Raw genomic sequence first — 15,755 nt, forward strand, 5'->3', positions numbered from 1 at the left:
AATTTTGAAACAAGTGGCCGTTTAAACTGCAACTTCAAAAAACTTCAAAACCCAAAAAAAAAAAAAAAAGCCTAGCACTCTTCTCTTCAATGCAACACTCCCTTTGCGATAAACTAATCCACAAAGATTTTCCCCAGTACAACGACACTAACCCAAAACCAGAAGCAAAAAACCCATTTCAAATATTCATCTGTTGAGTAGAAAAGCTAAATTCTTGGTGAGAATTATGACAGGTCTTGTAATGGTGACAAAGGGAGGTAGTTGTGGCGGCAGCGGCGGTGTTAGAGCAGCAAGAGGGACAACAAAAGTGAGTAGCGAAGAAGAGCAAAACCAGCTATCTATGGTGGCACTTTTGGTAGCAGCGCTAAGGAAATCACTAGTGTCATGTCGTTTTGAGGAGAGAGAAGATGTGATACCTACTAATATTCATCATCATCATCATATGGAGATTGGATGGCCAACGAATGTGCAACATATTACTCATGTCACTTTTGATCGGTTTAATGGGTTTCTAGGTTTGCCTGTTGAGTTTGAAGTTGAGATCCCTTGTCGTGTTCCAAGTGCAAGGTACTCTTTCTTCTTTTCTTTTTTTGTTATTTAATTCTGTTTTTATTTTGTAAAGTCGGGATTTTTGTTTTTATTTTTATTAGGAGAGCTTAAAGTCACGAGATTTGAACTGGCTTTTGCTTAGAATTATTAAAGTGTCCTTGATTTTGAAGGAAACTAGATCTGAGAGATAGTAAGGAACTAGAGTGGTGTTTGTTTTCATTTTGTCAGAAGACAAAATAATAGTTCAGAAAGAGTGAGGTTCGTACATGAGCTGCGATTCTTAGCTGCAGTTTCACTAAATTTTATCTCTTATAGTTCAGTTGTTGTGGTTTTGCTAATATGGTCATCGGTCACTGAGGATATAAAGGACCAAACCCCAGTCACAAAGTCTCTACCTTTGTGAAGTAATTTGGCATGTACTTGATACTTTTCTGTAGCATACTCGAGTAAAAAGTTTCCTTTCTATTTCTTCACCTTTCCCCCCGTCGAGATTCTTTTTCTGTTAACTTCATGTTTAAAATTTTAATATTTTTATTCATCGGTTTCCCCTTGCCTCCTTGGCAGCTAACATCAATAGAATTAGCTCCATAATAGTCACTATTACTGCATTCCTGATACGCTGGCTTCTTTATTAGACTTAACTTCAGATACATATGGAAACAAATTAGAATTACCTCAAATTCCAGAAAACTGTGTTTCCAACTAAATGTTTGTTCTAGGACATTTTGGTGTTTAATCCATTTCACTTGTCAACTTGGTCGGAAGGACTAGTTTCTGTTCATTCCATTATTTTAACTCGATGCATCAAATTTTGCAGTGCTAGTGTGTTTGGTGTCTCAGCAGATTCAATGCAATGTTCTTATGATTCAAAAGGGAACAGTGTCCCAACAATTCTCTTGCTAATGCAGGAGAGACTATACTCACAGGGAGGTCTAAAGGTTTGTACTGTTCAGCCTCCGTTAGATGACTAATATTATGATACCTTGAATAAATAGTCTTAATTTGTCATTTGCGATGGTTTACAGACAGAAGGAATTTTCCGCATCAACCCAGAGAATGGCCAGGAGGAGCATGTGAGGGACCAGCTGAACAGAGGCATTGTGCCAGATAATATTAATGTACACTGTTTGGCAGGCCTTATAAAGGCCTGGTTTCGAGAGCTTCCTTCTGGAGTGCTTGATGGGCTTTCCCCTGAACAAGTTCTCCAATGCAACACGGAAGAAGAAAGTGTTGAGCTTGTGAAGCAGCTGAATCCAACAGATTCTGCATTGCTCAATTGGGCTGTTGACCTCATGGCTGATGTTGTTCAGGAAGAAGATTCCAACAAAATGAATGCTAGAAATATCGCAATGGTCTTTGCCCCAAACATGACTCAGGTACATTTGTGTCAGCTGGTTAGCACATTGCAGTACATTAATTTCTTGCTAACAAATTCGACAAGGATGTCACTTTTGATTTTAAAATGAGTTAAAACTTGAGTAGCTTCATGCTTTGAGCTTTTTCCAGTAAAATTGATGGTTGTCCTACTTTCTTCTTAATCAGATGTCTGACCCATTGACGGCACTTATGCATGCTGTACAAGTAATGAACTTGCTCAAGACTCTAATCACAAAAACACTGAGAGAACGTGAAGAGACTGCATCTGGAGGATATTCACCCATGTCATCTCACTCATCTGGTCAGCAAACTGACGAGGATTTTGATAGTCAGCAAGAGATGGATACCAGTGGTGAGCTGAGACAGGAACCATCAGACTATGATGATCATGCCCATTACGGTGCTGGCAGTGATGATGATATTGGTGATGAAGTGGAGTCATTAAGTGAGATAGAAGAATGCTTCTTGAGGCAATTAGATGAGAAAAAAAGTGCTCCTGATATTTTCTTTGAGCAACCACCGGGTGATTTACCAAGAGAATTCCCAAGCCCCAAAACATGCTCAGGGTTTAAAATGGAATACGCAATCTCTTTTACTGATAGCAAAAATGAAAATTCGAGTCCAGCTACAAGTGATGGAGAAGATTCAAGAGCGAGTATGATAACTGGAGGACAAAAAATTGATAGAAGATGCTGCCAATCAGGAGGATGTGAAAGCTCTAATGATGTGGAGATGGTCGACAAATTAGCGGAGTCCATTGATCCGGTGCGTCCGTTTTCCTAGCACATCTGTTTGACTTGGCCTTTAATTGCAAAGTCTTTTGGAGAATACTTCCGTTGCATATTTTGGTTTGCGCTCTTCGTCACGGTTGCTTCTGTACATTATCACTGCATTGCTTCGACTGGGGTATTCTTAGTCATCGGTTGTTAGAGAGTCATGGTTCAGCTTTGGGCTGAACTTGTGCTTGTTTTGTGAGTATCGGCATGGAGCTGAAAACTCACTCTCTGTTTTCAGTAGTGTGGAATTCTATCTAACCTTGACATTCTTCTTAGACATGAATGATTCATGTACCCAAGTCTACTTCCATGTCTGTGTCAAACGGATATGTAGAAGTCTGCTATGCTGATTCCTACACAGTTTCATTCAACTCTTTCTGGAATCCATGCATACTACATGTGTTTAATTAGCCAATCTCTTTATTTGTGTTGAAATTAACAATTCAGTGTCCTTGCTGAGTACGAAAAATTTTAGCTAAGTATGTTACTATTTCATTCCAGATGATCCTCATCAAAGCAATCTTGTCCAGTCTCCTGCATATTCTTTTACCTCAATGAAAGGCTGGCTTTCAAGGAAATTCAGTTTTGCTTGAATGGGGTTGTTCATTAAAATAAACAAAACAAAAAAGGGGGCTAGATTAGCATATTCATAATATTGTTTATAAATTGCACAGAAATAATTTTGGATCTGATGACTGGTTTGTACTTGTGCATAAATTAACTTGGGCACATTTTTATGATTTTATTAATATGACTGAGACAGTGGAATCTGATCTCATCAAAGATCCAAAATATTTTGTCTGTTTTACTCGTGCTAAGGACAACAAAATCTCCACTAGATTCTTCAAGATTTAAAAGTGTTTGTTGGGAAGATTAATAATTCAAAATCGCATTTACCTTTGGTGCTTTTACCTTTTTGACTGCTATCCCTTATAACCTCACATTGTTTCCTCCTCTCCAGTTTCATTATCCAGAAAGGCTCTTTGCATGAGACATGTGACCTGACTCACACCAATAAGAGAATCAAATCAATTACTTAATTAGGAAGTTTTCAGTTTGTTTAATTTCAAGAAAACCCTCCTCCATTAACACAGAAGATAAATACTCAAGAAACCAAAAGCAAATTCAATAATATGTTATGATCACATGTAGGACAAAACCTGAGAAAGAAATGAAACCAGGTCTACATGAAATTTAAAGATACACATTTCCAATAAAAGTAACTGAAGTGTTGAGTGCCATATTATCATATGTACAATTGTTTTACTTTCAAGAATTGAATGTTTAATCCCTCCTCCTCCATACCAAACCAGAGGAAGCTGTGAAGAATAACAATAATAACAAGAAATAAAAATAGTGACCCAATGATTGAAGGGAAAGAAAAAAAAGAGGAAGAAGCCAGACTTCATGATGCCAAGCAACTTTCCCAAAAGAGTCTGTTCCTCTCCTTTTCATTCATCGGTTCACTAGTCGATTCTACAGAAACACATGATTTCTTATTCACTTGTACTCCATTAATATGCCCATCAACCCATGTGCGATAACTCTGAACCTCATCTTCATCTTCATCTTCATGTTCTTGATATTGCTCTTTATTATGATCAGTAACACCATGAACGGATGCTTCTTCAACTTCACCGCTATTGGTATTATCACCAACACAGGAATAATAATAATAGCAATCTGAAACATCACAGCTACAAGATTCTGCATCATCATTATCATCAGGAGCAGCAGCAAGGTCTTTAGGATCAAGACCAACCTCAGAATCACCAGAGGCTTCTACAAGAAAGCAAGAAGACAAATCCACTCTCTTCTTAGTGTCCATTTGTCTAGAGCACAAAGACCAGAAGTCGTCCATTTTTTTTTTTTTTTGAGAGATAGAGAGAGAGAGAGAGTTGAGGTTTCAAAGATTTCCATTCACATAAATATGGCCAAGTCCTTATATAAGCAGAGAAATAAAAAGTAAAAGAAGGTAATGGTAATGGTAATGGCGACCCATGAGTTTTGAAATGTAAAATTGTTTAGAGTCGGCCTCATGAAAGTGAATCATTTTCATTGACTAAAAAAAGAAGGCAAAAAAAACATAGAGAAAGAGATGGAAAATGAGACAACCATGTGGCCTAGTCTTCTAGAAGGAAGGGAATAGAGAGTAGAGAAATGTCCATCTAGAAGAAGGTTGCCAAAATAATCATTAATCTTCTGCCCAGTAAACCCCATCTATCCCATCCCTATTATTATTATTATTATTATTATTATTATTTTAATTTATTTTTGCTAACTTCTCTTGGACTGCCTATAAACAACCCCTTAAATTCCATTATACTGCTTTTTGGTCTTTTCATATTTCTATTTAATGGATTACTTTTCCAAAGTCTCTCAATAGCGAATGTCAACATTCTCTCCTATAACTATAATATATATATTATTCTCTCAAATTAATAAATTGTGCTTTTTTCATATTATTCTTTATAGTCTAAAGATTAAGTTGTAAGATATTTATTTATTTAAAATGGACAAGATATTCGAGTTAGTCCCTTAGTATAAATCAGAGAGAAAATTGTTAACCAAATCTAATTTCTATTTTATGTGATCTTAAGAATATAATCTTATATCAGCCCTTTTATTCTGTTGAAAAAAAAATAAAATGTCTTTAATGCTGGTTACAAAAGTTAAAATTCAATATAAAATAAGAGTAAACCTTTTTATCATTTAACTAACCTTTGAGATTATTTACATGGAAATTATTGTCTAAAGTTGACTTAAAACATCTACTTAGAATATTCCTAAAACGTGGTCAAAAGACAATTTGAACCGCTAAAAACTTGAATCGATTTATTACTAGATCGGTCAAATTTAGAATTAGCTTAATAAATGATTTGATTTATAAATTACTTAAAATTTTTAAAGATAATAATTAATTAAAGTCTAATATCGTATAGAATTTGAGCTCGAACCGCTAGCCAAACCAGTCAAGTCTTAAAGAAAATATATGAATATAAAGTTTATATTTAAATTTAAATTTAATTTATTTAAAATTTATATAAAAATATTAAACTATATTGTTAAAATATTTAGTTAAGAAAATTCAAATTTAGTTTAAAACTTAAAAAAATTACCTAAATTTAATTATATTTTTAAAACATATAATTATTATAATAAATGCCATAAAAATATTAAATAAATAAATTAGAGGATGTGATAGATTTCTTTTCAAATCCGGCTTTCATAATTTTTAATATAAACTTTTAATTTTTTATTTTACTATTTTGAACCGGATATAATAATAATTAAAACCATAATGAACCTTCCGTAAACTACCGCTAAACTGTTCGACACTTAACCGCAAACTGAACTTTTAATATGCGGTCCGACCTTTCAATGATCTTGAACCCGGTTCCGAGTAAGTTCAGATGCTTGACCTAGTCTACTGTATATGAACTGCCCCCCTTTTTAGGTAATAATTAAATAAATGAGTGGCTTCATGACTTATACGAAAAGAAATAAACAGAAGGAAGAAATTGCAATAATGAAATATGGGCCTAACTTATTTTTAAAATTGTAAAGAAGCAACGGCTATTCTATGATACCCCTTTAATAATCGGCCGACTTGAAGACTTTGACATCTTCTGGAGGGAAAAATAAACAGAATGAAAACTCCCTAAAGAAAATTTCGGACAAAATTCAATGATCAATAGCAAATCAAATTCATTCAACATTAAACACTCGAATATTTGTTTTCAACAATTGTTTTAGAAATTCTACATAATGACATTAGTTCAAAAAAGGCTTTGGGTACGAGTAAATCTAGGTTTAGAAAACTGGAAACCCTAGTCATTATAGATTTTTCATGTTTGAAACGTGGAAGATCTTTCAAGGGGACTTTATTGGAAAAATTCCTCACAAAATAAATAACTTCTGGACTAGCCCGCGAAATATCATAATATTTTAGTTGATTAATTGAATTTTGAGACAATAACAGTTAATTGATTATGTTCAGATTCGATTTGGATGATCAATATTTACCCCACATTTTTAAATGTGATATCTGGGCAAGAGAGTCCTTAAAATCATCGTTTAAAATGTAACAGTAGCTCATATAAATATATATGTATTAACAGTGGCTCAATTCAAATACCATTTTGCTTTTATACCCGAAAAAGAAAAACAAAAGAATTGTAAGCTTGACTTCTTCACGGTAGCGGTGGCATCGTACTTAACTCAATTGCTTACGGCAATCACATTTGATTGATCACACACTTATATTAGACCTCTCAAGTCATCATAGTCGTCCACGTGTTAGATTGGACAGCAGTGATGGCCCCATATGGACATGGAAATTGCCAAAAGTGACTAGGCTTTCCTCCTGTTAGGCCTATCAATATGTGAATAACGCCATGTGTAGTGCATTTCCTAAGTTCCTTGTCATGCGCATTTGAGAGTTCCATCCATCAAAATCTTCCATCTTACATTCAATTGATCACTTTTCGGTTGTAGAATAGATGATATAATTTATAATGCCTTGCCCCAAAAAGACAAATGATTTTATCCCAACTTGTAAAGTGGGCTAATCCCTAATCAAATATTATTCTAATAGAGCCGTTTAATTCTGGTTTTAGTACAGCAGTACTCAATTGACTGATTTGAAACTCATCATGCCTACTTTTATCTGCCCAAAGCATCAGCATCCATCACGCAAGCATTATTTGCAAATACAAAGATCAGCGGATCAAACCACAAACATCACCATCTATATGCACGAATCCGAACCTTTTGTCTCTACCCACCTTCTAGACTTGATGTGTGATAAAAGAAAACAATATATATATATATATGAATGAAGCACAAATACGTGCAAGTTGATTTAAACGTGACACCGGCAAATTCCGATAAGACTATTAATAATAGGATTCGTACAAATATATAAGAATTTTAACTTCGTCAAAAATCACCACCACTAGTCTCCAACTTGGACACAATAGAATCCATTATTCAGATGCGATTCTCAGCAAGATCATGAGCCAAAAACAGCCGTGAAGGGTACAATCCTGTAGTTGCGTATTTCACCAGTTCTTACAATGATCTAGCAGTTAAAAGGAAAAAATAATAATAACAATTACTAAGCACAAAGAAAAGAAGAGGCAAGCCTGAATTCATGAATAAAAATGCGGTCAATAGTGTTCTCTGTACCCAGTTCAAATGACAAACCATGATCAAGCAATCCAGCTAATGTTATATTTCAGACCTTAAAAATATCAATTTCACTACAGATGCTTTCAGCTCAAACCTGGGATAAAAAAATTATAAAAGTGTATTCTTAAAGTAGCACTGTTTGTCATATATTGTTCTCACCTGAAGGGATCCGAAGATACGGCAGAATACCTCTTCGTTTATTCTTGAAGTAACACTGTAAGTCATATTCTTGAAATAGCCCACCACCAATAAAATGAACACATCCCAACTCTCTGCAATCCTCATGATTTTAAAAACTTATCTGAGATCTGAATTCCTCCAGGGTTCCAGCTGTTTTACAACTTACAGCTTTGGGTTTATTTCCCAAAGCATCAAGGAGGTGAGGACCAAAAATTAGAATGAGAGGAACATATCAAACATGAGAGTAGCCATATTATGCAAAATGTCGATACATTTAATTAGGTTTTCTTTAACTGTGTAGGAATAACAAGTCAAACCCTTTCTCAATTGTCATACAAGCATATTTATTCATATTTAAAGCTGAACTGTGAAGTCAAACAAACGGATATATCATCCATCCATTGCAAATTTTGTCAATTGTTACGTCCAGTTTTTGTGCAATTAACAAGTATTGGCTCAGGCGTGGAAGATCCCTGCTAGCTACTTATCCAGCTACTCAGGTATAGTAAAGTCTTAACCACAATCCAAAGTACTGAAATCTAGCAACCAAAACTGCACAAGCAGAAGTTTCCAATATGTGAAATCCTTAGCCTACTCATGAAGCTAATTAACTTCTTCAAGGAAAGTTAATTTTAAAAATGTTAGTAATCATAAACGAGACTAAGATGAGAACGGGTACTGTTGCACAATTAAATGCAACTAACTAGCCACATATAGATTAGTGGCCATAATGAAAAATGATAAACCTCAATTACTAAACTGCTGATAAAGATCTAATATGATGTAAGACACTATGCAGAAGTGTGAATCAAGGAAAAGCAAAAATAAAGTAGGATATCAATTCAGTACTTTCTGCCAGCTTGCCTTTCTAAGTATTTCAGGGCATTACCTTTTTAGAACACTCAAGATCAGAAAGAAAAGTTCTAGTGCATAGAGCCCCTTAAGTCCTTAGGTTCCTTCTGGCCAGAGCATATAGAGTAGCAAGTTAAAGCATAGATAGAAGTACCAAGCTCCATAAAACTCAAATAGCAGCTTTTAAGGCTAGAAACCATAGTCCTGATACTTAAGAGTAAGATAAAATGAGAAAGTGAATAAGTGAGCAGGTATCAAGCCTGAAAGCCAATGGCTAAATACCTTTTATGTCCAGAAGTAGCGACGGAAGCCTGAGATGTAGAATCTTCCATTTCATCCTTGAGTTCTGTTTACTTTAACAAGAGAAACGTTCATGCAGATAAAACTCAATAAGTGAAAAAACAATTAAATGCATGCAACAGTTTCAAAATCAACCTTACCTGAATATATGAAACAAGCCACCGCCAACCACATCTCCAAATTTGTGGAATTAATAACTGAAAGAAATAGGAAAATGTTACAAGTGTAGTAACTTTAAATCCTATTGATTTTGCCCAGTGAGTTCATAATAATAAAGCAAATAAAATATTCCAAACCTTTACATATGACTAAGCAAGCAATGGAGGAAGAATACATAACTACTCACTGAATATGTCTTTTGGCATAAACAAATTGGACAAGCACCCCGTATAACTTAAATATGATGCAATCACCCACTTAAGAATAGTACAGAAGGTGCTCACAGATAACAGAAAATTTCATGCTGGACACCCTCAAAGCATCTCCAAGATAGCATGTATTCTTTCCAAATGATTCATTTAATTGATGACAAAGGAAACAAAAGATCTGGTTTTTCTTTTGTTATTTAAAAAGAATTTGAACTGCAAATAAGAAGAATAAAGGGTCATCCACTAATGGATGTTTCTGCTGACATTATATTAACAGAGGTTCTCGAGGGAAAAATCAATAAATTAATAATTGATCTCTAAAAGAACTTCCATGGTACACAAATTACAAATCGTATTGGTGCCGAAGGCACCATGAATTACAAGTTTTGGGGAATTCAATCCCATGAAGCAATTACACAGGTGGAATAATGCACATAGCCACATATAACCGATCCACCACAAATGTTGATACTGCAGTCACTCCCATAAATCCAGGTTGAATGCGACCACGTATCACAGAATTCTGCTTGCTTCCATGACTCACCTTCTGATCAATAAGGTTTACTCTGTTTATTGTCTCTCTTAAGCTGAACTTTCAATTTCTTACCACCTAATTGGCATCCATTCATCATATTGATTGCAGTTTGAGCCGCTGTCGGTGAGTCATAACTAACAAATCCTGCAAATAGAGCATATCAGAGGCAAACCCCACATTTAGAATACTGAATTCGAATCGCATCATCTCCATCCCCTTCAAAAATTTCTACTGTGCCAAAGAGGATATTAGATTCAAAAGTAACTAAGAAAATGTGCATACCAAAACATTTGCTAACACCAGTTGCTTTGTCGACAAACACCTTAGCACTCAAGACTTTACCATATGGTTGAAATGCACTGGCAAGCTCTTGGTCACCAAATTCTTGCGGTATGTGATATATGAATAGGTTAGAACCAGGGGGACCTAAGTCAAAGAAAACAGAAGAGCTAGCACAATACCACCACCAAAAGCACCAAGCAAAATGTAAAATACTGAAATGGTAACACAGAGAACAAACCTTCTAACTGACCGCCTGAACTTGAACTGACACCTGAAGATGTTGCAGAATTGCTGCTTCCAACTGTAGGAGACACTGCACCAGGTGAACTACTTAAAGGCCGGGGACTCATCATTCCTCCAGGATATGCCATGGGATACTGAATACCTGGTACCGCAGGATAAGCAGAGCCAACATAACTTGCAGGAGGCAATGCATAATTTCTGGGGCCCATACTGGGACCAAGATCAGGTCTGACTCCGCCACGCAATGCATTTCCTTGATTTACTGGAGGAATAATACTATGAAAAGCAGGTTGACTCTGCAAAGGTGGCAAGCGGTACGGCATAAGTCCATAAGTTCCAGGAGCCTGCAAGGATAACACCATAACCACGGTCTAAATCCATTTGGATCTAAGGGAAGATTTGACCAAAAAGAGAAATAAAATAGACAGCCAGAATAGTCAAAGCCCCGTAAGAAAAAGGTGCTAGCATGTCCAAAACCTAGGCATTGTATCAGTTGAACTATTGGTGACATATATGTAGCAGTAAAACTGACCTGGTATCCATATCCATTATATTGGGGGACATACCCCATTGGCAAGGCTCCAAACAATGAAGGATGTTGTGAATCAGCATTTGGCAGGTTAGAAGCCTGAGATTGTACTTTCTGAGCCCTACGAGCCTGCCTTTCCTTTTCCGTGTCTGCCCATTTCACAACCAAGGGAACACTTGAACCCTGGCAAATAAAAGATAACAGTTAGGGTATAAGTCACTGAAACTATTTCACAAACTATGCCGATAGTCTAGTAATAAGTAGTAACAAAGTGTCAACTCGACAAAATAGTTAATAAGCAAAAGGTCTCGTTACTGCAGCATTATTGATTATATTGACACTAGAAAAGCAAATAAATAAATAAATAAGACAGAATGCACTATCTGTTTTAATGATCCAGTCTATCAACATAATTCCAGAACGACGGATGCATATTTTGTATAATATATTCATTACTTACAAAATTTTGGCTGTTTGAGATCACAGGAAGCAGAAGAAACTGTCAAAAAACTGCAGAGCTTTTTTGCTTCTACCAAAGTTCATTAATACTTCATAAAAAATGTTAGCATAGTCCACTGATCAGGTTCTAAAATAAATTTCATTTGATCAAGTCTAGGATATAGCATTAAAAGGAAAACTGTATCCGCCCATGTGCCACTAACTGGTCTCGGTCTGTGAATGAAGCTGGCCCCTATAAGGGACAAGTAATTACTTAACCTTGAGATCTGGGTCCACCAGGTTCTGTAAAGTTCGAGCTCAGGCCAGACAGTTGGGCTTGACTCTAAAATCCCTCAGCCCGTGCGGGTCCATGGCCCCGGAAAAATATCATTTTTTCTTTTTTATTTCTTATATATAAATTACATTATACCAGTAAAGATTGTATAGGGTGTACTCAATCTGTCAGAGCCTGCCCCACAGATTGGGATGGGTGTAAACCTAAGCAAATTGCTTCTGCTTCAAGAACAGAAGACTGTTGGTTCTAAGAAATGTGAGACCGCATGTCCAACAAATTTCTTGAGTATTTGAGTTTATTTATGACATGAAACAACCCGAAGCACGGGTCTACCTTATTGGTGCTTCTCATATCTTTAAAAAATATCGCTAGTCATTTATATAATCAAAAGAATAGTAAATGGGCGAGATGGGAAGGGCTTGACCGATACCTCAGTCCGTGAACAGGTGTAAACTCTAACCTCTAAATGATACTGAAGCTGCATTATCCTACCCCTCTAACAGATCTTGTGTAAGATTAATGGCTGAAACATAGCAAACTTTTCTACAGAGCAATGCATTTATCTTGCAATTGTTACAACATAATTCGCCTAGGAACTTAGTCAACATAGGATATACCAGGAATAGAAACCACCAGAATCAATTCTAAAATCCCCTAAAAATTGTTTACAATTGGTCTTGCAACAGCTAAAAACACATTAAAAGAGAAAAAAACACCTCCATTTTATGCTTTCCATTGATGGCCTCCAGAGCAGCAAGGGCTTGTTCTTTCGTCTCATACTTCAAAAAGGCACATCCTACCAAGTAATTAGTTGAGATTAGCAGAAACATTAGATTTTAGTGCAACAGAAAGAATAAAACTCAGAATTAAATCTTGATTATTCAATAAGCACCTTTGCTCGTTTGCTGGGAACCTCTTAGAATTTGTAGGTCCTTTATAGTTCCATAAGTAGAGAATAATTCAGATACTTCAGCTTCAGAAACATTTTTTGGAAGCATACCAACAAAGAGTTTGTGCTCTGAATTGCAAAGAAATACAGTCATTCAAAAAAGTAGATAAGAAATAATGAAAAACCAAAGTAATAAACACTGTATAGAAGAGAAGAAACAGATAAGAAATGAAAACACTGGCTTTAGCAGATCACAGCATCTTGAGCAGATCTAAATAAACAGTCAATGAAAATATACTATACCTAGCCTTTCCAACTCGCCATCTGCATACTTCACTTGCAACGGGCTAGATGCCTGTATTGGAACAGAAAGAATAGGCGCATTTCAGTTAAAGAGATAATGTAATGGATGCATCAGATTGTATAGAAGTAAGAAAAATAAATCAGCATCGATCCAGGCAAACATGCACGAGTGATTATATAACTCAATCAAGTGGATTGAAAGTCTTTCTAAGTCTTTTGAGAAAAGAAAATTGCATTACGAATTAAGCCCTGAATGTCAACTAATTAAACATAAATGAGCTGCAATCCCTAGGTAAGCAAAATAGCAAATTGCATAAATAAGCTTCTTTAGTAATAGCTGTGCATATGTCATGACTTCAGTAAATCAGTTGTAGGTCTTCTTTTTTACTTTACACCTTGTTGATGCATGAATAGGTGACACAATTGGCACCTATATATCTATCTTAACCTACATCAAGTTGAGAACCTAATCAAGGCCCAATCACTTCAGATTCCACATGTTAAAAGAATTAAAAAAGCTCCATCTCCTTTTCATTAAAATTGAACTTTTTCTTTCTAGTCATTAGCAGTAAAAAATTAAATTGGAATTTTGAAAGAGTTAACCTGTTTCAAAAATTCCATCATGACTTAAATCCATTGCAAAGTTCCTTTTCATCATAATGGTCCTTAAACATGATTCGTCAATAAATGGAATCTAACTGTGGTTTCAGAAATAAGTTTCATCACTATTTCAATTGACATCAAATTAAGATCCTAATTCTGTTTGATCCTCTAACAACTTTCTAATCAATTAGCAATATATGAGTTCTTTACTGAAATGGCAGGAGAGTTGAGACTGACCTCATAAAATTTTGAACTAACCAACTTAACAGTAATGCCATGCATTAATGAATTAATTAAACAAGGTTGAGTCACATATCAAACAATGCGGATATAATTCAAGATACCCAAGCTATTCTCTCTACTTTTACTGCTACTTACAGTAAAACCAATTGCCATAAACAGTCATTTCTAGACGCTCATGATTTCTTAATAAAATGCAAGAGATCGGTAAGTTGACAGTGAGAAAAGGTTCAAATACTAAAAATGCCTCACAACAAATACAACTTCCATAATGCGCAAGACAAATAATAAGAAAAAGAAGTGACATAACACACGAAATTTAATACCACTAACCCCAGGCAATGTCTTCTTGTTATGGCAAGCATTAACCGCCTTATCTGCTTCTTGCCTGGACGGGCAAATTACAAAACAACAACCTACAGCAAACCAAATTAGGGTTAAAAACTAGAACAAATCTTGAAGTAAAAAAGAAGAAATCACACGCGAATCAAGAGAGAATGCGAGATTCATTTGTGTTTGAATGTGAAACGGGAAAAAAAGGCAACCTCTAGATGCTCGAGTAGTTTTGTCTTTGATGATGTTAACCTCGTCGACCAAAGCAAACTCTTTAAACATTGCGAGAAGTTGAACTTCCGTCATGTGCTTGGGTACTTGACCAACAAACAACTTGACGCTCTCTTCGCTCGATTTCTTTTCCTTTTTATCCTCCGCCATTAATGCCTGCACCACAGCAACACTAACAGAAACACACGCTTTCTCTTTCTGGCTTCTGTGTTTTTCTCTCTCTAGATTCTTGTTTTTTTTTTTTTTTTTTTCTTCTCCTGTAAATTCAGTTTTCTTCGAAGAGTCGTCGCTGGGAAATTGGGGAATTTCTGGATGGCAAAGTTGGATCTTCAATAAATTTATTATAATTAAATGAATTAAACCAGGGCTCGATCTTCGCCGGAATTACGGGCGTGACCTTACAGCTGTTTTTGTTTACAGGCTTGGATATGGGTGTACTTGTGCAGTTGAGAGTGGAAGTTACGGGTTGTACGTTTGAGAAAATGTGGAGTCAAAAGACGAAAATGCCCGATTTGCTTTGCATGGGAAGTGGTGACGAGACAAGGACAAGTGAAAAGGGGAATACTAAAATTTGATAAAAAGTGGATGGATATGACATCTTGGGCTAAGTGGGACATTTCCTCTTTCAGTTTACACACTAACATCTCAACATTTTTCAGAATACGGATTTTAGTTTTCTTTTTATTTCTTTTTCATTGATTAGTTTGGTATTATTTTACTGAAAAATAGAGTGAGTACAACTAAATATAAAGAAACTCACTTGAATAATAAATAAAAACATGTGCTCGCGTTTTTAAATTATGTTGACTGAAATTTTTTTATTTTATAATTTAATTAGTGTATTATATTGTTGATATTTTAAATTTTTTAAATTAACTCCTAAACTAAAAATTTATTTTTTGAAATAATTTATATATTTATATATATTAATTTTTAAAATTTAAATTTTTTACTATTTATATTTAATTTTGATACATAAAATTTTTATTTTGATACGTGTATTTCTTTTAGCATATAAAATTTAAATTTATATGAAATTTTATAATTTTTCTTATTAATTTATTAATTAATAAATTACATTCCTAATTAAATACTGTTTCTAATTCTAAAAATAATATATTAATAATAAATTAATATTTTATTAAATAATAATTATTTTTTAATTAAATAATAATTATCTTAAAAATTAGTATATTAATTATATTAATTAATAAATTAATTTTCTTATTAAATAATAAT

At 34.8% G+C, this 15,755-nt stretch overlaps 3 protein-coding genes across 4 annotated transcripts; 1 reads left to right on the forward strand and 2 right to left on the reverse strand.

Annotated features, from left to right (window-relative positions):
* Positions 1-3,202, forward strand: LOC8287201 (rho GTPase-activating protein 2). Its single transcript, XM_015720211.3, has 4 exons — positions 1-567; positions 1,367-1,487; positions 1,575-1,925; positions 2,092-3,202. The coding sequence occupies exons 1-4, from the start codon at positions 227-229 to the stop codon at positions 2,707-2,709; spliced, it is 1,431 nt and encodes a 476-aa protein (XP_015575697.3). The 5' UTR covers positions 1-226; the 3' UTR covers positions 2,710-3,202.
* A 684-nt stretch (positions 3,203-3,886) lies between these two features.
* On the reverse strand, positions 3,887-4,731 carry LOC8287200. The gene has a single exon (XM_002520656.4). The coding sequence runs from the start codon at positions 4,561-4,563 to the stop codon at positions 4,108-4,110; it is 456 nt and encodes a 151-aa protein (XP_002520702.1). The 5' UTR covers positions 4,564-4,731; the 3' UTR covers positions 3,887-4,107.
* Positions 4,732-9,815: 5,084 nt separating this feature from the next.
* LOC8287198 (RNA-binding protein BRN1) lies at positions 9,816-14,993 on the reverse strand. Of its 2 annotated transcripts, none has more exons than XM_015720200.3 (9): positions 14,498-14,993; positions 14,286-14,368; positions 13,110-13,161; positions 12,810-12,935; positions 12,634-12,713; positions 11,188-11,367; positions 10,651-10,951; positions 10,413-10,556; positions 9,816-10,274 (listed from the first exon to the last, which is right to left on the reverse strand). In XM_015720200.3, the coding sequence occupies exons 1-9, from the start codon at positions 14,664-14,666 to the stop codon at positions 10,147-10,149; spliced, it is 1,263 nt and encodes a 420-aa protein (XP_015575686.1). In that variant the 5' UTR covers positions 14,667-14,993; the 3' UTR covers positions 9,816-10,146. The 2 variants fall into 2 exon arrangements, with proteins under 2 accessions (XP_015575686.1, XP_002520700.1); XM_002520654.4 differs by having other exon boundaries at positions 10,651-10,999; positions 14,498-14,986.
* Positions 14,994-15,755: the final 762 nt, after the last annotated feature.

The sequence above is a fragment of the Ricinus communis genome, chromosome 1 (genome assembly GCF_019578655.1).
Source record: "Ricinus communis isolate WT05 ecotype wild-type chromosome 1, ASM1957865v1, whole genome shotgun sequence".
Classification (NCBI taxonomy): Eukaryota; Viridiplantae; Streptophyta; class Magnoliopsida; order Malpighiales; family Euphorbiaceae; genus Ricinus; species Ricinus communis.

Bases quoted from the DNA above. Each gene is read 5' to 3' on its own strand.
- LOC8287201 (XM_015720211.3), top strand. From the start codon at position 227: ATGACAGGTCTTGTAATGGTGACAAAGGGAGGTAGTTGTGGCGGCAGC. The intron at 1,488-1,574 runs GTTTGTACTGTT...GATGGTTTACAG, and splicing joins ACTCACAGGGAGGTCTAAAG to ACAGAAGGAATTTTCCGCAT. The intron at 1,926-2,091 runs GTACATTTGTGT...CTTCTTAATCAG, and splicing joins TTGCCCCAAACATGACTCAG to ATGTCTGACCCATTGACGGC.
- LOC8287200 (XM_002520656.4), bottom strand. From the start codon at position 4,563: ATGGACGACTTCTGGTCTTTGTGCTCTAGACAAATGGACACTAAGAAG.
- LOC8287198 (XM_002520654.4), bottom strand. From the start codon at position 14,666: ATGGCGGAGGATAAAAAGGAAAAGAAATCGAGCGAAGAGAGCGTCAAG. The intron at 13,162-14,285 runs GTTAGTGGTATT...GTTCCAATACAG, and splicing joins ACAAGAAGACATTGCCTGGG to GCATCTAGCCCGTTGCAAGT. The intron at 10,557-10,650 runs GTTTGTTCTCTG...TCTTTGACTTAG, and splicing joins TTCAGGCGGTCAGTTAGAAG to GTCCCCCTGGTTCTAACCTA.